At 42.0% G+C, this 22386-nt stretch overlaps 1 protein-coding gene across 1 annotated transcript in view; it reads right to left on the reverse strand.

The window, feature by feature from the left end:
- Positions 1-2211: 2211 nt before the first annotated feature.
- The window catches only part of LOC105987220 (spermatogenesis-associated protein 31-like), a 39671-nt gene continuing 19496 nt past the window's right edge, over positions 2212-22386 (reverse strand). The window contains exons 2-6 of the mRNA XM_013018414.1: positions 12198-12296; positions 8106-8156; positions 7760-7996; positions 5657-5714; positions 2212-5162 (exon numbers count right to left, since the gene is read on the reverse strand). Coding sequence (XP_012873868.1) covers positions 2212-5162; positions 5657-5714; positions 7760-7996; positions 8106-8156; positions 12198-12296 — 3396 coding nt within the window. The remainder of the gene's footprint in view (positions 5163-5656; positions 5715-7759; positions 7997-8105; positions 8157-12197; positions 12297-22386) is intronic.

Here is a 22386-nt window from a genome sequence, read left to right on the forward strand (position 1 = left end):
CTCTGTAGGAAGGTAGTCTTTGTGAGCCAGCTACTCAAAATGTCTGCAAGGGTCTGACATGAGGTCTCAGAGCCCTTTGAGATTCCTGTGGAAATGGTATACTAGGTGACAATGAGAGATCTCTGCGTGGTATCTGTGCATGAAATCTCTCTGGGAAGTTTCCACTTAGAGGTGCCTGTGGCTGTCTTCAACTGCTGTTCTCATCGCACTGTATGGAAAGCTGTGTAGCAGAGAGGGACTTTGTCCTTCCTGTTTTCTGACTGGTCCATCAGAGTAGCCTGTTTCTGGTGCCTTTCTTGGCAGGCACCATGGTTCTATGTCCAGCATCCTCACAGTCCAGAACTTGCATGTTGGTGTCCTCAGGGAGACCAGCAGTATCCAGGGGCAGCATGTCCTGAAGCCAGAGGCTCAGCTCTATGATCCTCTCATGATGTCCTCCAGCACCTCTTTGCTCCAGGCCCCAACCAATCCTGCCAGTCCTGACTCCACTCTCTTTGGAGGCTGCCATACTCATCAGGATCCCAGAAGTAGGACCTGGCTCTAGTATCGAGGCATCAGGGCCTGTGCCCTCCTTGCTTGGTGCCAATCTAGTCCCTTATATGGGGGCCCATTCTCATCACCAGATTATTGACATTGGTTTGAATATCCAGCACTGCAAGGGAACAAATTAACTCCCTCTGATTCGCTTTGCTTCCTCTTTAGGCTAATCCTCTGCATCTGAGCTAAAGGTTTATCCAGATGTGGGATGGGAAGCAGGTGGGAATCTGGGGTGAGGCCAGGATAGAGTTCTTGGCCTCTGTATCTCCTTTCCTAAACTTGTAGGGACCAGTCACATGGCACCATTTATTTCTAACTTCTTTTCAATTCTTCTCCCACATTTCATCCTCAGGTCCCACAATGCCTGGCATCAGTTCACACACAGTCTCCTACCTGTTCTCCTCACCCAGGTTTTCCCCCTGAGGTTGAATTAGATGTGAGCTAGACCAAGGTCATCAGCCTGTGGACAGGATGGTTTAAACATTTGCGGGAAACATGGCCCTTAGTGGCCTCCCTGGTCATCAGGTCTACCTTTAATGCTGCTCCAGAGTGGGAGAAAGGCAGAGAGGGTGGGGCGGCCACTCTGAGCTTTTCATTAGGGCCAAACTAAGAGGACCCATTTGCATTCTAGCTTTCGCCAGAGAGAAGGGACTTCCCAGGAGTGGAAAATTTCTATTTCCCACCAAAGGAGCCAAGAGAAATTTGTTTTTTCTTCCTGCTTCATAACTCAGAGCGCTTGTACTCTCCCATTCACACTTTACCTACTTTGTGACATGTGAAGCTCCTTGGATCTGACCTTTCTTGGAGCCTGCAGGAATTTTCAGCCCTAAGAGGCCTTTGTAAATTTGGTCCCTAGAGTTGCCTAAGTAGTCGGAGGATGGGTTGAACCACTTCTAGGGTAGGGATTTCACTGGATGTCCTTACTGGTTTAAGAGTTTTTGTTGTTTAGAAGATTGGTGCTGGTGGCTCATGCTTGTAATCCTAACTACTCAGGTGTCTGAGATCTGAGGATCACAGTTCAAAGCCAGTATGTGTGGAAAAGTCTGCAAGACTCTTCAGTTAACCAGCAAAAAGCTGGAAGTATAGGTATGGCTGAAGTGGTAGAACTCCAAGCAGTAATCAAAAACAAACAAACACAAAGTCAAGGAAGGTGAGAGGCTCTGAGTCCAAGCCCCAGTTCAGGAAAAAAAAGAAGTTTTTGGTTGGGTTCCAGTGGCTATATATAATCCTAGCTACTCAGGAGGCTAAGATCTGAGGATTATGATTCGAAGCCAGCCAAGGCTGGGTAGTCTTTGAGACTCCAATTAACCACCAGAAAACCAGAAGTGGTGCTGTGGCTCAAAGTGGCAGAGTGCCCAAGCCCTGAGTTCAAACTCCAGGACCAGCAAAAATAAAATAAAATATATCTATATATAGTTTTGATTTCCATCAGGGTGGTATTATAGGACATTATTCATTGAATATATAGCTCAATGAAGGATGTCTGGATAAAGATCAGTTTGTAACTCAACTTCTTCATCTCTCCCCACCCCCTCCTTCCCTCTAGAAGCTAAAGCCCACACCAACCATGGAAGACACAGAAGTCATTACCTTTTGTGAGGGGAAAATAATATGTTTATTGGCTTTACATTAACTGGATTTGCTAGCATGTGGAGTCTTTTCTTCTTCCACGCATCACAGTTTTCCTTTGGGACATGTTTTCCTAACGGAAAGGACTGGAGAAGGATTTTCTGATGGAGACAAGACACCTCTCCTGAGATGACAATGCCTTGGGCAGTGTTGCTGATGATGGCTCGAGGGCCCTGGCACTGTTGGCCCGTGCGGGGAGGCAGTTGGCGGTGACTCAGCCTTCTTGGAGGGTGGATAGCAGGCTTGTTCGGCCCCACGCTGCTCATTGAATCGGACACTCTTCAGGGACTGTTTGGGCCTGAGTTTCCTGTCCTGGGTAGGACACCTCTGCCACTTGGTGGCTGCATAGCTGCTCATCCTTCTTTGATCTGAGTAGTGGGAGGGTCTCTGGTAAGAGGGAATGTGACAGTTGGGAGCTCGAGGGTATTCTTTGTACTGGTTTGACTTCAAGGTGCAAAGCTTGTGATGAAGCATCATTTTCTTTTCCACGATCTGTCCAACGGCTGTCATGAGTTCCTGTGCCTCGGCCATGTTCCTGTCCATGTGTGTCCCAGCTTGCCCTCTTCGGTGGCTCTGGACAGGGGTACTCTTAGGCTTGTCTTTGTCTAGGGTGTCTGCTTCTGCCATGATTGTTTTCTTGGGTAGCATCCAGTGAAAAAAGCGTCTCATGAATTTTTGGAAGTGGTTTTCTGGAGGAGCTGGAGTAGGGGTTCTGTTCTCTGGAGCTTCTTCCGTTCTCCTGGCTGGAGTGAGTTTGGGGGTCCTCATTTCTTCACATGTTTTGTCATGATTCCTTGGGGTTGGTCTCCTATACTCCTCCCCTTTGTAAGTAAAGGCATACATTTTGGGTTGATTTCTCCATGTGTCTTGGCATTTCACGACATGGGGCTGATGTTGTCCTGAACTACAGGGCGTTTGCATCATCACGTCCTCTGACATGAGAGGAGCCAGATAACTTGCGGCCAGGGGCATGTCCCTGGCATTGCAGCGTGGAAGGGTGACACCGGTGACGCAGGCTGAGGCCTGGATCACGGCATTCCTCTGTCTCTGTTCAAACTCATTTGTGACTTCTTTCCGAAAGCATGGCTTTCTTAGAGCATGGGTTGCAGATCTTGTAGGCACCTCTAGGCTGCCTTGCCCAGTCCCCACGACCGACTTTCTTGGACAGCTGCTGTGCACATGGCTGCCCGTGAGAACCGGAGGAGCCCATTTTCCCTCTGCTCTAGCTGGAGGGGGCGGTGAGGAGACATAGGCATCTCCGAATGGGATTCTTTTGTGGAGTCTTTCCGTCTCCTTGCATGAGGGTGAGGGGGTAAGGGGAGTCAGGGTTTGGGGAACACTGCTGTTAGCCATCACCTTCTCTTTGGAGCTTGCCTGGGGTGGTTTCCCCAGGAATTTGGCAACCTGAACTTTTGAGCTGGCCTTCGATACGCAGATGGAGGAGGAGGGACCACTGAAGTGCGGAAGGGCCAAAAGTTGAGACTTTCTCAGCTTAAAGACATTAATGGGTTTCAGGGCCTTGAGGGGTAAGCTCCACCGGTGTTTCACCCAAAGCTTTATAATATGAGCCTCCAGGGCCCGATGAGTACATGCGTCGAGGAAGGAAAGCTTTCGGAAGGTGGGCTCGCAGCTTTCCATAGTCTCCGAAAATTCTAGACGATTGGTCTGCTTGTGGGTGTTAGGCATCGGCAAAGCAGGAAGCCAGGGTTGGGGCATGCTCATAGGCCGCGGAACCTCACATTTACGCCCCAGCTTACCGGCCAAATGAGATTTGGAGTCGTTTTGTAGATTCTTGTCTCTGCCTCTTGATCCATTTTTCACCGAGTCATTCTTCTTCAGGGATTCTTTAGAGTTCACCTTGGTAGTTTTCACTGGGGCGTCCTCCGCCTCCTTGGATGGGTATTTCGGGGCCCTTCCCAGAATATGCCCCAAGTTCTTGCCAACCTCCTTGTCTAAATGGAACTTCACCTTCTGTACTTCCTTGTACTGTTCACTGGTCGACATAAAGGAGCAAGAAGGGCCAGGCTTGATGTGATCCGAGCACGTTCTTGTCAACTCCTCTTGAAAATCCATCACTTCCAGGGACTCCTGGATCCTGTGGGGCACGTCCAATCCGTGTTGAACGAGCCACTTCTGAATGTGTTCCTCCAGTTTCCCCCGGAGCTCAGGGCTGATTGGCAAATTCTCAGGAAGGATAGAGACTGCCCAGCTTTCTTGGGAAGGGTTAGGAGTGACAGGACAGCTGGATTGCTGAGACGTTTGGACCACTGAGGGGAAATCCCATTCTCGTTCTAGTTGTCTCCTTAGCAAAGACTTTTCTGGGTAATGACTTTCAGTTGGACTGAAAAATTGGACTTTATTTTGGGTTACAGAAAAAGATGTTCCGTAGTCCCTAAGATGGTGTAGAGAAGAAGGCAGGGAAGGGAGAGAGGATTGATGGAAATGATCCAGAGATGAGGGCTGGAATTGGGAGATAGGCAGAATTAAGGATGGGGACTGGGACTCCAGATGGGAGATGGGATGGACTTGAGAAAGCAGTGGAGATATTTTATCTTGAATTGAAGTTCCATTGAATAGGAAAAATGGAGACTGTAGAGGAGAATTCTGGGGGATCCAGGCTGTAGCCACTAAGGATTCACTGTGTAGAGAAGGGAGACCCCAGAAAAGTTGGTCATATTTCTTCTGGAAATCATCATCTGCGATCTTGGGTAATGATAGTTGCTGCGGACCCTGTAGATGTTCTGACTTATCTTTCGTGTCCCAGAAGGATCGTGGGGTTTTGTTGTCCTCTCCTGTACTTGGTGACTCTAATTGGTCCCTTGCAGGATTTGAGTGGTGTCCTGGGCTCATATGTTGTGGGGTTTTGTCATCCTGTTCTGTACTTGGTGGCTCTAATGGATCCCTTACAGGATTCAGGTGAGGTTTTGGGCTCATTTGTTCTAAGCATGAGCCATTTTGTTCTTTTTCTTTTATCTCCTTCAGGTGTACTCCAGATGCTAGAAATAAGGAGACTGGGTTATGGTAGTGAAAATGGAGAGAGACGAGAGACTTTAGTGGAACCTGAACAGGATGTCCATGTAGAAGAGGTTTGACTCTGCAGTCCAGGCACTGGAGCTCAAGGTTACAAGAACCTGGCTGGCAGAGGTTGCAAAGTATGTGGGTGGGGAGTGCTGTTATCATTTACAAAGGGTTCCATCTACGGCATTTCTCCAGGGTCTTTACAGTTGTGTGCAGAAGAAAGGCTGGGATCATCTAAGAAAACATGAGCCTTATTCAAGTAAAACAGCCTTGTCCTACTGAACAAATCCAGACCCATCACAGTTTCCTTCTAAACACAGGACCCGAGAAATGTCCACAATTCCAATTTCCTTCCCAGGAGCCTTTCCCTCAGGCCTCTGCAACTACATCCTGAGAGACCCCTGGGACCTGGCTCTGGTCCCTGAGGACCAGCATTAATTCTGGACCTCAGGAACGAATGGCACTGCCTTACCTTTTGGAGGTATATGTTTCTTCCTGCTTTTTTTCCACCGCCATATCTGCAGATGATCCTAAGAAACAAGAAGAAAATGGGAGGTTGAGTTCAAGTCTCAGTCTTCTCTCTCTAGACAAGGAGCAGGTATTGTTTCTGAACATTATGACATTCTATATTGAATTCATGGAATTCGTTTTTTCTTACCTTTTACTCACTTTTTGAAGCCAGGCCAGGCAGAAAAGTCTGTGAAACTCTTATCTCCAATAAACAACTCAGAAAAAGTCAAATGTGGCACTGTGGCTCAAGTGGTAGAGTACTAGCTTTGAGTAAAAGAAACTCAGGGACAACACTAGGCCCTGAGTTCAATCCCCAGGACTGGCTATATATATATATATACTATATATATACACACATATATAGTATATATAGATACATACTAAATATATATATACTATATATAGTATATATATATATACACACACTCTCCATATATATGTATATATGTGTTTATATATAGTAATATATTATATAGTATTTATAGCATATATGTAGTACATATATAGTATATATAATGCATATGTGTATATAGTTATATATATAGTATATATGATATATACTACACATATACTATAGTATATATACTATATATAGTATATATAGAGAGTATATACTATATACACACTATACTATATATACTTATATAGTATGCTATATATAGAGTATATAATGTATACTATATATAGTATATATACTATAGTATATGTGTAGTATATATCATATATACTATATATATAACTATATACACATATGCATTATATATATAGTATATATAGAGAGTATATATATACTATATATCGTATATATTATATGCTCTATATATAGCATACTATATAAGTATATATAGTATAGTGTGTATATAGTATATACTCTCTATATAGTATATATATAGTATATGGTATATACTATATATAGTATGCAGCATATAGTATAGTGTATATATAGTATTTATAGTATATAGTATATCCTATATGTATAGTATATATAGTTTATACTATAGTTTATAGACACTATATATACTATATACTATAGTATATATACTCTAGTATATATTATGTAGCATATATAGTATACTATATAGTATATATCTTATATATACTATATATATTACTATATATACACATATGTACATATATATCATTGTGTGTGTGTGTGTGTGTGTGTGTGTGTGTTTCTCTTTTTCTAGTCCTAGGGCTTGAACTCAAGGCATGGGCACTGCTCCTGAGCTCTTCAGCTCAAGGCTAGTGCTCTACCACTTGATCCACAGCTCCACTTCTGGTTTTCTGGTGGTTAATTGGGAGATAAGAATTTCATGGACTTTTCTACTCTGGCTGTCTTGAAATTGTGATTCTCGGATTTCAGCCTCCTGAGTAGGCTAGGATTACAGGTGTGAGTCCTAGTATTTTATTTTTTCAGAAACACAAAGAGGGATTTCTTATGTGAAATCCACCCTGGATACCCTTTAGTCACTATCTCTTTACTCACAACCACAGACTGGGGCTTCTGCAGGTGCCTGCCAGTAGGTTCCAGGGGCTGTTGAGAGATTCCCAGGGACTCAGCGCGGTCCTCAAAGCAGCCCAACAATGAGAAACATGTGGAAAAGATCACATACCTTTCTTCCCTCCCTCTCAGGCCCTTGCCATGATAAGGGGACCTTGGAACCAGTGCTCAGGAGCCCACTTCTCAGCCATAAACTCCCAGTGATTGACTTTACCTTGGCATCTAAAAGACTCCACCTAGATGGTCTGTGAGTTTAGTGGATGACCTGGTGGGTATCCTCACCTCGCCCTGTCCTGCCAGTGCAGAGGGGAAGACGGCTGTCTTCTTTCTTTCCTAGGATTTCAATCACTTCTCTACTTGATTTGAAAAAGTGAAAATTGCAGTGTGTGTGTGTGTGTGTGTGTGTGTGTGTGTAGAGAGAGAGAGAGACAGAAAAGAATAAGGAAAGAAAGGAAAGGAAAGGAAGAAAAAGAAAGAAGAAAGGAAAGAAAGAAAGGAGAAAGAAAAGGAAAGAAAGAAAGAGGAAGATTACTTTTGGAAGAGTCTGGGTTGAAAGATTCTTACCTTCCTCTGCTTCTTTTTTCCCTCAGGTGGTGGTAAGGGTGGTTTTCGATTAAGGAAAGGCAGTAACACGAGAAAAAGTCCCACTCCACACACAATGGCAAGGATCATATCCAACACCATGGTTGTGGAGCTGGGGCTCAGCCATTGGGCATTGCTGCTTTTCAGATTGAAGAGAGGATTCTCCATCGTCTGAATTGCTCTATAAATCTCCTTTGCCAGCAGGCTGTAGGCCCGAGCCTACATCACAGAGGCCTCATCACAAAGGGCTCTTGAAAGGGGGAGGGGCAGAGAGTCAGGGGCCACTGGGTGGAGATGCCCCTCCCCCACCCAGCAGCCCAGCACATACCAGTACCACCTGGGTGTCTTGGATCCCTTGCTTCCAAGTCCACCTGTCAATCTGTCAAAGAGAGAATGTAGTCATGCATTTTCTTTTATTCTCCCTGGAATTCAGCTGTTACCCAGTTCCTTTCATCCATTGAAGATCTTGGCTTAAGATAATCTCATTTTCAGCCCTCAAATATCTTTTTCTCTGCCCCCCCCCATTTCTTTTAGGTGTAAAGTTTAGGCATTTATTGGAAGTCTTTTAACTCATGAAGACATTTATATAAACTTTTCTTTTTGAACTACTTTTGCTGAATTTCATACGTTTTAGCATGTTGTGTTTCCATATTTATATATATCACAGGATACTTTATTTACTTTTAGATTTTTCTTTGGTAGTTCAGGAGTGTGTTGTTTGTGAATTTTTTGGTTTTTCTCCTTTGATTGGTTTTTAGTTTTTACACCTAGATTGTAAGAACACATGATAATATTTCAGTGTTCAGAAATTTGTTACAATATATGCTCTATATTGGAAAACTGTGTATACTTAAGAATTTGTATATTAACTGCTGTTGAATGGTCTGATCAAAATAATGTTTTCTAGGTCTGATCTATAGTGTAATTCAAACCTGCTGCCTACTTACTGGTTTGCTATTTGGCCTAGTCATTCATTGAGATCATTGACTTATTATATTGCTATTGCTCCCTTATAGACCTGTGAACACTTGCTTTATACATTATTTCTTCAGTGAACACTTGCTTTATACATTATTTCTTCAGTGTTGGGTACATTTATGTTTTCTTTTTTTTAAGTTTTTTTTATTGTGAAAATACTGTACAGAGGGGTTACAATTACATGAGTAAGGTAATGAGTACATTTCTTATCAACCATTGTTGCCTCCTCCTTTGTTATATCCTCTCGATGCATTTACCCTTATATCTGGACCTTGTATCTGAATCATTGATATTCATCTGTTTTTTTTTCTCCATGACTTTATTTCCAGTGTGTCTATTTGACTTTTTTTTTTGACATTTAAAAATCTGATCTGCCAGGTGTTATTTAGGAAGCTGAGATCTGAAGACTGAGGTTCAAAGCCAACCTAGACAAGAAACTGTGAGACTTTTATCTCCAATTAACCTCCATAAAGGGAAAAGTAGAGCTGTGGGTCAATTGGTAGAGCACTAGCCTTGAGCAAAAATATTCAGGATAGTACCCAAGCCCTGAATTTAAGCCCAAGAGCTGGAGTACACACACACACACACACACACACACACACACACACACACAGAATTTTACCAAAAAATCCTTACCTTTGATTTTCTTAATTATTGTTCTTCTATTGTGATTTATTTCTGCGTATTTTATTGTTTTCCATACTTTCATTTTTCTCTTTCCTCTCTAATAGCAACTCTTACTTTATAGATCAAAAGTTTTTCTGTTTGAAATTTTAGTTTTTGAAATATTGTAATGTCACCAGGTACTGGTGGCTAATACCTATAATCCTAGCTACATAAGAGTCAGACCTAAAGGATTACTTACAGTTCAAAGTGAAAGGAGAAATCGACAAGAATCTCTTCTTTCAAAGGAAGATAACATAACATTCAAGCTGTAAGTTTCATTCCCTTGGTCTTAACTCACCCATATGATTTCTTGAAGCTTATGCACCTTCACTCACCTTTGTGATCTTCTGTGAGCTGGTACCTTGAGGTCAACAGGGCAATGGACCAGGGGTGGGGAGAGAGCTAAGGTGTAAGAAACTAGGCAGACTGCCTGTCTAGTGTGCTGGCCTTCTCTGGGTTTGTCAAGAGTATACCCATTTGGAGAAATATTAAAGATTCCTTTGCTAAAACTATCATCGGTGACTGTTGGGTAATGTAGACTAAGAATTTATTTCTATTCTTAACGATTTGGAGCTGCATTCCAGATCTAGCTGTGACTGGGGTGAGAGGGAAATTTCCATGAGGGGGGAGATGGTTCCTGCTGATCATTACGTTGGCTCCTTCTGGCTAACTTACTGATTTCCCTTAGTTGCAGCTGCAGGCTAAAGGGATGGAAGTCAAAGCCATGCAGGGCAGTGCCCACGCAAAAAACTATCAGGAACCAGGCCACTTCATGCATGAACCAAGGTAGGAAAGGGGGTGCTCGCATTACTGCCTTTGTGGTTGGATTGAAGGTTGGCTGCAAGGAACAGTTATTTCTTTGCGAGATTGAGATTGAGAACACTGGAAAGGTTCAAGACATTTTTGGCAGTAAAGGATTGAGTATAAGCCAGAAAACCTCGAAGAATAGAAAAGAATCCCTCTTTAGCAAATAGGAGTAGGGCGGGGGCAGGGAAGGAAAAGATTCACCTAGGTGGTAGATGTTAGAATATTGGAATAATCATGCATGGACCAAAGAGAAAAAGAAACAAAGATGCTTTGATTCTGCTGCTTTTTTTTTTTTTTTTTTGTACTCAAGGACCCATCCTAAATCCTTGGTGTTCTGGCCAAAGTTTGCGTCAGATGGGAATTGGGTATGCCAACTTCTATTCAAAAATGTCAATGAAGAAAAAGCCCAGTCTCCCAAGAGAACATGGACTCAACACTCTGTTGGAGATGAGGCCCCATAATCATTACATCCATTAAGATAAAAAAGGAAGGAGCTAGAGAAACTGGATTCACTTCCTCCATTATGGAAGAGATTGTCTCTTTCTGCTCTTGCTTATAGAGGTGCTAAAACAGCCAGATTCCTGATGACTCCCTACTGGCATGTTTCCTGAATCACTGGAAGAATTTAGCTCCTGAGACCTTAAAAGAAAAAAAAGCACTTGGCCATAATACCCAATAGAAGATGTGGGAGGCCGGGCATCAGTGGTTCATGCCTGTAATCCTAGCTATTCAGGAGGCTGAGATCTGAGGATCGCGGTTCAAAGCCAGCCTGGGCAGGAAAGTCTGTGAGATTCTCATCTCCAATAAACCACCAGAAAAACAGAAGTGGTGCTGTGGCTTAAGTGGTAAAGTGAAGAGTTGAGGGACAGTGCCCAAACCCAGAGTTCAAACCCCACAACCAACAAAAAAGCGGGGCGGGGTATTCTTCTCTTCCCTCACAAAGGAAACAAAGCCAGGATGAGGACAGGAATCCCATTTGAGGACATCACCCATTTTCTTTACAAGATTTTCAGGTAGATTAAGATCTCCCTAGGGGGTATTCAAATATCAATTTAGTTTACTGATGTAAAGCTGAGTTCTCTAGCAGACATGTTTAAAAAAACCAAAAGCCTCTGTTCTGTTGGGACCAGGTAGCTCATGCCTGTACTACCTACTCAGGAGGCTGAGGTATGAGGATTGTGGTTGGAAACTAACCAGGGCAGAAAAAGTCCCTGAGACTCTAATCTCTAGTTAACCACAAAAACCAGGAAGTGGTGCTGTGGTTCAAATAGTAGAGCACTAGCCTTAGGCACAAAAGCTCAGGGGTTCAGGGACAGTTCAAGCCCTAGGACGGGCAATAATAATAATAATAATAATCCCCTCTGTTTTTGGTAACTTTGTTTAAAGTAGAGGTTCTGTTGGCATTTTTTTTCTCTTATGCTTGTCTGGCCTTTTGGAATTTTCTGGAGGTTGTCTAGCTCTTTTCTGGTCTAGTCTGCCAGCAACATAGTTTTTCCCATCCATTTTACAGGACTAGCTTGCTCACTAGTCCAAAAGTAGCTGCTCTTCATGTTTAAGACTCCACAGAGGCCAGTGGATCCACTCTTGTTTCTGAGGAATTAAGACTCCTTTACTTGTTTTATTGCTTAAACTCTCTGGATAGACTTTGCTATTCAAAAAGGCCTTATCAGGAAGGTGTTAACGTGATCTTTATGCTTCTGGTGAAAGTCCAGACAAGCCTGTCTGATCTTGTTTTTCAAAAAGCTAATTTTCTGAGCTGGAAAACTATGGTTCACGCTACTCAAAAGGCTGCGATTTGAGAATCGCAGTTTGAAGCTAGCCTGGCCAGGAAAGTTTATGAAACTCTTATCTCCAATAAACTACTAAGAAGCTAGAAGTAGAGCTGTGGCTCAAGTGGTGGAGTACTAGCCCAGTCTTATTGACTAAGGAGACAACCATCTGAAGCACTGAAAAAGGCTGGGCTCATTACACTTGGGTAGAAGTGCGCCGACAACAAGGCATCAAAGGCTGGCACGTCTGTCCTGATCCCAATCAGAGGGCCCTGTTGTTCAGCACCAGTATAATCCAACTAAAGCAACCATAACAACAATGTCAATGAGAGTCTGGCAATCCAGACAGGATGCAGAGACGTTAATGCCTGGGTGAAATGTCCACAGCCTTAACAAAAGCCGTTGTTACACTGTGCAAGGACTGGAGGCACAGGTGGTCCCTTTTTCTGGTGATGGTCTTCGAATCCAGATAGTATGATCTGTATGATAACACTCTTCCAGGACAAAACAGCCTGGGGAATCGAATCATGCAAGTCCCTAAACTTGCTGTTTACCCTAGCCAAGGGCCATGAGATTCTTAGGGCTATCATACCTCTGCAAGAAGGTATAAACTTTATCTCCTGTCTTTCAAGGTGGGGGGAAAAGGTATACTATGTTCATGGAAAATGTCTTCAGTTGCTGAGTTTGAGACCAGTCATTCCATGTTAAACATTCTGCGAACATACCTCTGGTAATTTTATTAGGGGCCACTGTATGTCACCCTCTTCGCCAGCTGTGGTGGAACCTGTACATTGGTCTAATTGGCTATCCCTTTTACTCTGGAATTCGATCCTCTCCCCCCCCCCAAAAAAAAGACAATAAAAGAAACATCCTAGGGATTCTTTTGATTCTAATATACACTTAGAAACTATTGGAGTCCCTATGGGAGTTCTTAACAAATGTATAGACCAGAAGCTAAATATCTGCTAGCTTTGAGCTAGTCTTGTTCTGGGGTGGAGAAGTCTACCATTAATAAATGTCTGTGCATTCGTTCTGAATAACATTTCCTCTGATGGACTGATCAGCCTAGCAAATGAATTGGCTGAAAACTTGTGAATAAATGACCCTTTCACAAACCTCACGGAACAGTATTCTGAAAAGCTCTCTAATAATCACAGTGCTCTTATTTCGCTGTTGTATCATACCCTGTATCCAGGGGCTGCTACAAATCTTTATAGCAACTGCCTTGACTGAGATCCTCCTCTACCTTAGTCAGGGTAATATTTTTTTTTTTACTTAGTGATAAAAAAAATGATGTTACCACAATTTGAAGCAAAGAACAACTCTAGACCCAAAGAGGTAGAATTACAAGAAGTCAGTAAGACTCTTTTCTTTCAAAGTAAGATAATGAAACATTCCAGCTGTAAGTTCGATTTCCTTGGTCTTACCTATGTGACTTCCTGAAGCTTATATACCTTAACTCACCTATGGGATCTCCTGTTGCCTAGCTGTCTAAACCCTGCGCCTGAATCCTGAGGTCAGCAGGGCAAGGGACAGGGGGCAGGGAAAGCATTAGGAATATGAAACTTGACAATGTACTCTTCTGCCTTGTTAAGACTCCTGTCTATGTTTGCAAGGATCCTGCTTGGTACTGAAGATGAGAATAGATTTCTGTTTCTAAAAAAAAGCCATCCGGGGCAGAAAAGTCCAAGAGACTGCATGTATAATTAGCCATCAAAAAACTAGCTTGGAGGTGTGGTTCAAGTGGTAGAGCACCAGCCATAAATAAGTGTGAGTGTTAGGAAAATGGATGAGAAAGAAAGGAAGCAGGCTGGACCCCATCTTCCTCAGGTTAGGACTGCTTATTGAGGTATAACGGCGATGGGCACAGTGTCCTGTGGCCTGGGAGACGTGCGAAGAGCTGGGACAAGAGTTGGGTTTTAGTGGGTCTGATCAAGGAGACAGGTTACATGAGTTTAATCTGGGGAGGGGCAGTGACTGCAGGTGCAGGCAGAGAATAGGGTAAGTATTCCCTTATCCAAGGTCTCAAGCTTTTTCATGGACAAACAGTTCTCTATCTGTCTTGTCGAGACCTTCACAGGATACAGTTTTTAGTCTACCAACCTCTTAACCCTTTCCTGGCCTTACAGCTTGGTCTCAGAGCCTTTCAGGCTAGGCCCAGGTCGGCTTGCCTTGGCTGTGTCAGGCAGCCCGCACATCTCTTTGATCATTTGCCTGATGTCTGTATGCACCTGGGAAAATGTGGTTGGTTGGGGTTAACCCTTCATAGTCCATCTTTGGATACCTGGAAAGAATGAGCTGAGAGGGAGAGTCCTTCAGTGAGATCCTCAGTTCAAGACCTGGTATGTGGACACACAAGAAATATATTGTAATGGTGTTACATATTTTTTAATGTTAATTTCAGATTCCCCTATGTGTAATGATACTGTCAGCTCAGGATTTCTGATGGTCTCCAGCTACCTGTGGCTCTTGGTTTGTTTTTTTCCCCCATCACAAAACAATCCTTACTCCAAGGGGCTATTTCCTATACTTTCCTCTGGGTTATTTTCAATATGCTGTACTTTCATGTAATTTTTAGGTACAATAAATGCCTATCTTTATTCCCACAAATCAAAACCTTATTTCTGGTTATTTTTCTTCCTACTGGTATATTTCCTTTATAAATAATTTCAAAGGGATTTATGAGACTTTAAAAAACCTTTGGATCTTCATAGTCTAATAACATCTTTAAATAATTTTAGCTGCTAATAATTTAAGGATCAATATTTATTTCCTTTCAACTCTTGAAAATATCATTTTATTGGACTCTTGTCTCTAACATTGTGATTGGAAAGCCTGAGGCCAGTTGAAATCAATTTGTTTCCTTTTTATGGATGATCCGGTTTTCTATCATTTGGACAGGATGTTATAAAACAAAGAAATCTTCAAGGTTGTAAGTGTAAATTGCTTTGCAACTATAAACTTAAATATGAATGCAATATGAAAGGAATCAAAGCCTTGAGACATGGAAGGGAACAGGGAAATTGACTACTTTGAACTCATTTAGGAAAACAAAAGTAAAAAGGTATTGAATGAAAGAGACGGTCACTAGATAAAAATGTGGATAAACTCAGGCTTGGGATGCTGATAGCAGCCCACAAGCTGTCTGTCCTGACTTAATCAGGACTTATTGAAAGGAGCAAGAAGTAATTATTTTGGTAACCTGAAAGAGGACTATATTCTAGATATAATTAGGCATATAATATTATAATTATGCATATAGTTTAAAATAAAGATTAGGGAAATGAACATAAAAATATATCATATGTACATAAAATTTAAGGAAAAAGCTAGAGGTGAAGGCACATGCATTGAAGAAGGCAGTAAAATACCAACTTTGAGGCCTTGGCTACATAGACCTTGTTTCAAAAAGCAAACAAAAAAAAGAAAATGATTTCAGGAACTACCATGCTCTTGTAGATTTTTAAATGCCTATTTTAGGTTGCATGCCTTTCAGAAGTGTGTTTTAAAATGTATATCTTAAACATGCCATGATTTCAAAAGTACTGGAGAGAAGATGATTAATTTATCTCTTTTGTCCTTAGGAAATTGGGTTCTTTTTTTGAGGCTTAGCAATATCATTTGATTTCATTGCCATTCTACAAACCATGCCATTTGTCACTGGCTGGGTGCTGGTGGCTCACTCCTGTGATCCTAGCTAATCAGGAGGCTGAGATCTGAGGATCTCAGATTGAAGTCATCTTGGGCAAGAAAGCCTGTGAGACTCTTTTCTCAAATTACTAGTAAAAGGCTGGAAGTGGAGCTGTGCCTCAAGTGGTAGAGTGCTAGCCTTGAGCAAAAAAGTTCAAGTGACAGTCCCTGAGTTCAAGTCCCAGGTCTGGCACCCCCTAAAAGAAGTACGTATGTATGTATGTATGTATATGTATATGCATTTATATACATTTACATATATATTTATATGTATTTATTACATATGTTTATATACATATACATATAATTATATATAATACACATATATGTATATGTACATATACATGTACATATACATATGTATATATACATATATGTGTATTGTATAATTATATTTATAAATATAAAAATATATAACTACATATAAATACACACATATACTTACAATACTGACTTCATTGTGATTCTGTTATAAAAATCAGCCTAACCAGCACACCTGTAATCCTAACTACTCAGGAGGCTCAGATCTGAGGATTCATGGTTCAAAGCCAGCCTGGGAAGAAAAGTCCATGAGTCTTTTATCTCCAACCAACTATTCTGAAAAAGGTAGAAGTGGCACCATGGCTCAAGTGGTAGAGCACTAGCCTTGAGCACAGAAGAGGCTTGGGGAAAGCAGCCAGACCCTGGAGTTCAAGCCCCAGGACCAAGAAAAAAAGTGTAAACTGGATAGAATTAGACAATATAAACATATAATTATATCTGTTAAAAGTTCAAAGGGGCTGGAAAGGTGGCTCAGTGGTAGAGCGCTTTCCTTGCATACCGGAGGCCCTGGGTTTGATTCCTCAGCACCACATAAGCAAAAAGAAAAAAGCCGGAAGTGGCGCTGTGGCTCAAGTGGTAGAGCTAGGCTAGCCTTGAGCTGAAGAGCTGAGGGACAGCACCAGGCCCAGAGTTCAGGCCCCACAACCAGACCTCCCCCCGCCAAAAAAAAAGTTCAAAGGCACAATCTTCCAATTACAGCCTTCTGATGAGCTAGGATTGTACATGTGAGCTGCTAGTATTGGGGCATAAAGGTATTATTATAGACAATTTTATATGTATATATTTGCAAAATATAGGACTGGGTAATGCCACGTGAGGGTAAGGAATCTGTTCAAGCATTAAACATTATCTATCTATCCATCTATCTATCCATCCATCTCTCTCTCTCTCTCTGTCTGTCTGTCTCTCTGTCTGTCTGTCTGTCTGTCTGTCTCTCTCTCTTTCTCTTAGAAAGCTTGAACAGGTTTTCCACCCTCAGGTAGCATTGTCCTCCCTTGTTCTGCCTCCCTCCAGGATGCTGCCTATTTTGTCTGAGATGCTGGGTGATTTTCAATTACTGTGTCCTCCTTCCCTCCCTCTGCCCCTTTGTCCTTCCCTCCTCTTTTTTTCTTCTCTCTTTTCTCCCTCTCCCTCTTCATCTCTCTCCCCCTCCCTCTTCCTCTCCTTCCTCATCCCTCTTTCTCTCTCTCCCCCTCCTCCTCCTTTTCCTTCTCCCTCCCTTCCAGTGATGTAGATCAGACCCAGCTCAGCGACAGGTCATCCTGTTTGTGACATAAGCAGAGGAGCTACAGATGGCAGCATGGGCCACAAAACCTATGGCCTTTCAGTTGGAATTCCATAGAACAAGATACACGGTGTGGTGATGTGAACTGGATTTGGTGTTAGAAAAATCTGTCCCAAATTGTGATCAGTGAGGGCAATAGAGAACATGTGGCCCATCTTTTTGTCCCCTCGCCTGTTCTTTCTTTCCTGATTGTCCTCAGCACTTTAGACAGCTTCTCCCTTTACCTAAAATTTGATATTGGGAAGATAAAAAACATACTTAACTTGGCTTAATATTTGGCCTTTGTCTTTAAACGTTCTAGAATCTGTTGGGATGAGTTAAGAGAGAAGAGTGAGTGTATAATGAAACTCTAATCTCCCATCCCATAGTTTTACAACATAATTATCTACGTCATAAAGCCCAGCTGTTATCAGGAAACTATCCCATCAAACTTCCTACATTTAAACCTTCCTCGGATGCAGTGTGTGACCTTCACAATGATGAGGTGTTACTGAGTTTGAAAGAAGTCTACTGTTGGCTTTGACAGCAAGGAGAGGAGGCTGTGGTACAAGCTTAGAGAAAGATAGCAAGCAGAGCTAGCCCTTCCTTCCCTGAGGCTCTGGGAGCTAGAGGAAGGCAAGCGTCCTGACTGTTTGACTCTCAAGATTCTGCTGGTCAGTCTTTGAGGAGACAATTTGCAGTTGCAGACGTACAACTCAAAGGGTAAAGGAGAGAGTGAGCATTGTAATTCTTCCCAAACAACTTCTGAAAGAGGAATTTCAGAGCCTCACTGCCAATGGCCTGGCCAAGGCTGTGACAAACAGTGGTCCCTGTACTTGGGCTTGAACTCAGGGCCTGGGCACTATCCTTTAGCTTTTTTTATTCAAGGTGCCATAGCACTCTACCATTTTGATTCACACCACCACTTCCAGCCTTTTGGTGATTAATTAAAAATGAATCTCATAAGCCTTTCTGCCCAGAATAGCTTTGAACTCAGATCTCAGTCTCCGAGCAGCTAGGCTTATAGACAGCTAGAATTATAGTCCTTGGTGCTTTCTAAAAGCTTAAGAAAACTCATCTCCTTACCTAGTTGCTTCTCACAATTACTTCAGATATTGAGACATAACGTTTTCTCTGTCCTACATTCTTGACCTTCCATATCAACAGGCCCAGACCCCCCTTCTGCCTTTGGACAAATCTCCAAATAAGACTTGTGTCGACATTAAGCTCACATCCTCCAAGTACGCCTGGACATTAGTGTAGTGATCTATAGAGAGCTGTCAAGTCTCAGCACCACCGGCTTCATCCATCCATTCCCCCAGTACACACAAACTGACTGGAGCAAATTCCCATGTAGTCCATAATAGCTCAGGGACAAGTCCTTTGTATGCCTTACCCTCCCTTTATGTACCTTCCTGGCAACGTTTAATGTTGCCCAGTGAATTTACTATTTGTCTAAGCAAAAACATGTCTCTAGTTTCCTGATCTATTTGTTTTTGGTGGGGGGAGAGGAGTTGGGTTTGTACTGGGGCTTGAACTTAGGACCTTGAGTCCTTGTTTTTTTCCTCAAGGCTGGCACTCTACCCCTTAAACCACAACTCCACTTCCAGCTTTTTATAGTGGTTAATTGGAGATAAGAGTCTTGTGAACTTTCCTGTTTGGGCTGGCTTTGAACCATGAACCTCAGATCTCAACTTCCTGTGTAGCTAGGATTATAGATATGAGTCACCAGTGCCTGGTCTGATCTTTCTTTTTTTATGAGCACTTACTTAGGAAACTAGCAATTATAAATCCTTTCTCTGTAAGTCTTCTGTTCCCCAGAAATGCCTTTCTCAAAGACCTGGGAGCTACCCCTTGAAAACATAATCATTCAGTAAATATAGAACCCTTGTTTCCCACATCTCTGTGAGAAATGGAGCCTCCCTTTTGTAAGCGTCAATTATCAAACACAGATGGTCTAATGACATTGAGCAACCTCTCTCTGAACATCCAATCTCTTCTTTTCCTTTCTCCTTTGAAAAGTCTTTTTTGCCTTTTGTTTCCCTGGAGTTGCATTCTAACCTACCAAGATTGATATATCTACTTATTGAGTAGAAGATGGAAATTAATCACTGGGTTTCATTGTTAGGCTGACTTTTAGCAAGGCAAGCAATCTGGCTACAGGTGCAACGCATTTACATTTCTAAGGAAGACAAGGTGAGATTTATCTTTGGCTCCTTTGGACTCCACTGATTAATAGAGAAGAGAGAACTTGTCAGGACTGGATGCTATAGTATACCTCAGTTTCAAGGGCTGGGCAAGAAACACAATGATTATTTTTCACTACAGGAACTGAATCATCCTTTTGAGCTACAAAAGAGAAAGTTTACTGAACAGAAAGTGTACTTGGATGGTGCCTAAATTACCAAGTTGTTCTGTCTTATTACATCACCTTCCCTATAAAGAACTTTAGTCTTTCAAAGTAGTTTCTTTTGTCCCCTATTACTAGATAAAAACATAATTTTCTCCGCATAGTAAAAATGTTTATGTTATCTAAAGTGACCTAAATAGTCCATGTGAAATATGGGGAAAGTGACTTCCATACCCACCAAAGATATATCTGATATTAGAATCTCCCAAAATGTGTTGTCTTTGTGTGTGTGTGTGTGTGTGTGTGTGTGAAGCAAGATTTCATGGAAAACATCATTTTAAAATGAGGGCCTTGGAGGAGGGTCTTAAAACTAGAGTCTGGTGTCCTTACAGAAAGGGTAAATTTGGACAGAGATACAGGGAAGAAAGATGAGATAAGAACACATTAGAGAAAGAACCACGCGGCTGGGAGGCCACAGCTGTAAATCAAAGATTTCAGCAAACACAAGCAGCAAGGGAGGGAGAGGAAGGTTCTTCCTAGAGTTCCCGGAGAAGATCAATCTGCCAACACCTTGGCTGGGCACTTCCGCCTCCTTCACTGCGAGACAGTAAATTGTGTTGTTTTAAGCAATCCAGAGCTTGTACTTTGTTGCGACAATCCCAGGAAGTGAAGATAGTCACTAATCATGATGTCAACTGTGTTATTTACTTACATAGGGATTTGTGGACTGAAGAGCTAGGTGTAGAGTTTGTACTCTGGGCAGTTACTCAGAGTTAATACACGAGATAACTAAAACTAGAGCCATGCTGTTGGGTGACTGGGGTTATTTTAGCCAAATTTGTGCACATTGGAAGTGTTCAGAGCCAAGCCTGTATGGATTAAAACACTAGTACTGAGAAAACAAAATTTGGTTTGCCTCTTTTCAGAGCCAGGGAACACAGACTCTGTTTGCAATCTCTTGGCCATTTGTTCTCTCTTCTGTTTTAGCTCTAACGATGTAGACACTCCTCACTCTACCATATTTGTCAGATTTAATGTGCTATGGCATTTATTACTTGCAATAATCTCTTTTTACTTCTATTAATTGATTTAATTTTTTTTTGTGTGTGCCAGTGCTTAGGAACTTGAGTTCCCATGTGGCTTCTTTTCTGGTGCAGGCTGCAGCTCTACCACTTGAGCCATACCACCTTTTATTTTTTTGCAGGTTAATTAGAGATAAGTGTGTCTCAGATTTGTTTGCCTGGGCTGGTTTCAAACTATGATCCTCAGAGGATCTCAGCCTCCTGAGTAGCTAGTATTACAGATGTGAGCCACTAGTGTCCAGCTGTAATGTGGTTTTTAGTTTTGCTACCATGACTGTCATTTGCACCCTTCTTGCTGCGACCAACTAGCAACCCACTATAACTGAAACCAAGTAAAAGTACTTCTGAATTTTCTTGAAATGATAGTACAACTGAACTTACTTTGACATGCATATATGTGGTTCTTTTTCATGATGAGCTAGCAGCTGGTCCCTAGTGAGACTGCAAGCATTGGCTCTTAGAATCAAGGGTCTCAGATACCAGACTGAAAGATGGAACAGTCTAAAGGCAACTGTTTCTATAAGCAAAGAGAGAAGTCTTAAGTAGGTATGATGCTAGGCCAGCCCAGGCTGTAACCACTGAGGTACATACATGCCAGCTACCAAAGGCCTTGCTCAGGAAGTAGAATAGGAAGGAAGACCAAACACTTGAGGGCAATAGCTCTCTTTATAGTAATTAACCTGTTTGGAATGTTTTCTGCTTATTTAGTTATCATGAAGCCATTTGTTTTCTGCCACTACTGGAGCTTGAACTCAGGGTTTCTCATGCTTGCTTGGCTTTTTCCACACAATCTCCACTTCTGGCTTTTTTGCTGTTTAATTGAAGATAAGAGTCTTGTGGATGTTGTTTACCAGGCTTAATTTGAAACTTGATCCTTAGATCTCAGCCTCCTGACTAGCCAGGATTACAGGCATCGGGATCCAGTCTAAACAGGTTTATGTAAAATATTTTGTACTTTTTAAAATTTAAAAGCTGTGAAGACAGTAAGTATTTGGATTGTGTGGTCACTGGTATTGGTAGAATTTTGGACATTCTCTACTGTGCTGTGAAGAAGAAAATGACATGCAGAGAGATAGGGTAATTTCCCTCTGTCAGTGGCTGAAGTAGAACAGAAACCAAATTATCAATCAATCAAACATCTATCTATCTACAATCTATCTCTTATCTATCATCTATCATTGAGCTGGGAAGGTAGCTCAATGGTAGAGTGCTTGCCTTGCATGCATGAGGTCCTGGGTTCGATTCCTCAGCACCATATAAGCAGAAAAAGCCAGAAGTGGTGCTGTGGCTCAAGTGGTAGAGCACTAGCCTTGAGCTGAAGAGCTGAGGGACAGTGCCCAGGCCAGAGTTCAGGCCCCACAACTGACCAAAAAAAGAGAATATCATCTATCATCTATCTTTATCTATCTATTATCTATCCTCTATCAATCTACCCTCTATCATCTATCTATCTGACCTTTGTCTATCAATCTAATATAGGAGTACTATGGATCAGTCTTAAGCATCTCTTGCCTGTTTATCAAATGTTTTTCCACTGAGCTAGACCTCCAGCCTGAATAAGCAGGTTTTCTAATTCTCAGCCTGTCTTCCATCTTTTTCATATTAATGTTTTCAGCCTAAAATATGTATGGAATCTGGGCATGTGAAGCAGGCAGTACATTGCTTCATATTGTTCTCTGCAA

This window comes from Dipodomys ordii, unplaced genomic scaffold (genome assembly GCF_000151885.1).
Source record: "Dipodomys ordii isolate 6190 unplaced genomic scaffold, Dord_2.0 Scaffold40, whole genome shotgun sequence".
Taxonomy (NCBI): domain Eukaryota; kingdom Metazoa; phylum Chordata; class Mammalia; order Rodentia; family Heteromyidae; genus Dipodomys; species Dipodomys ordii.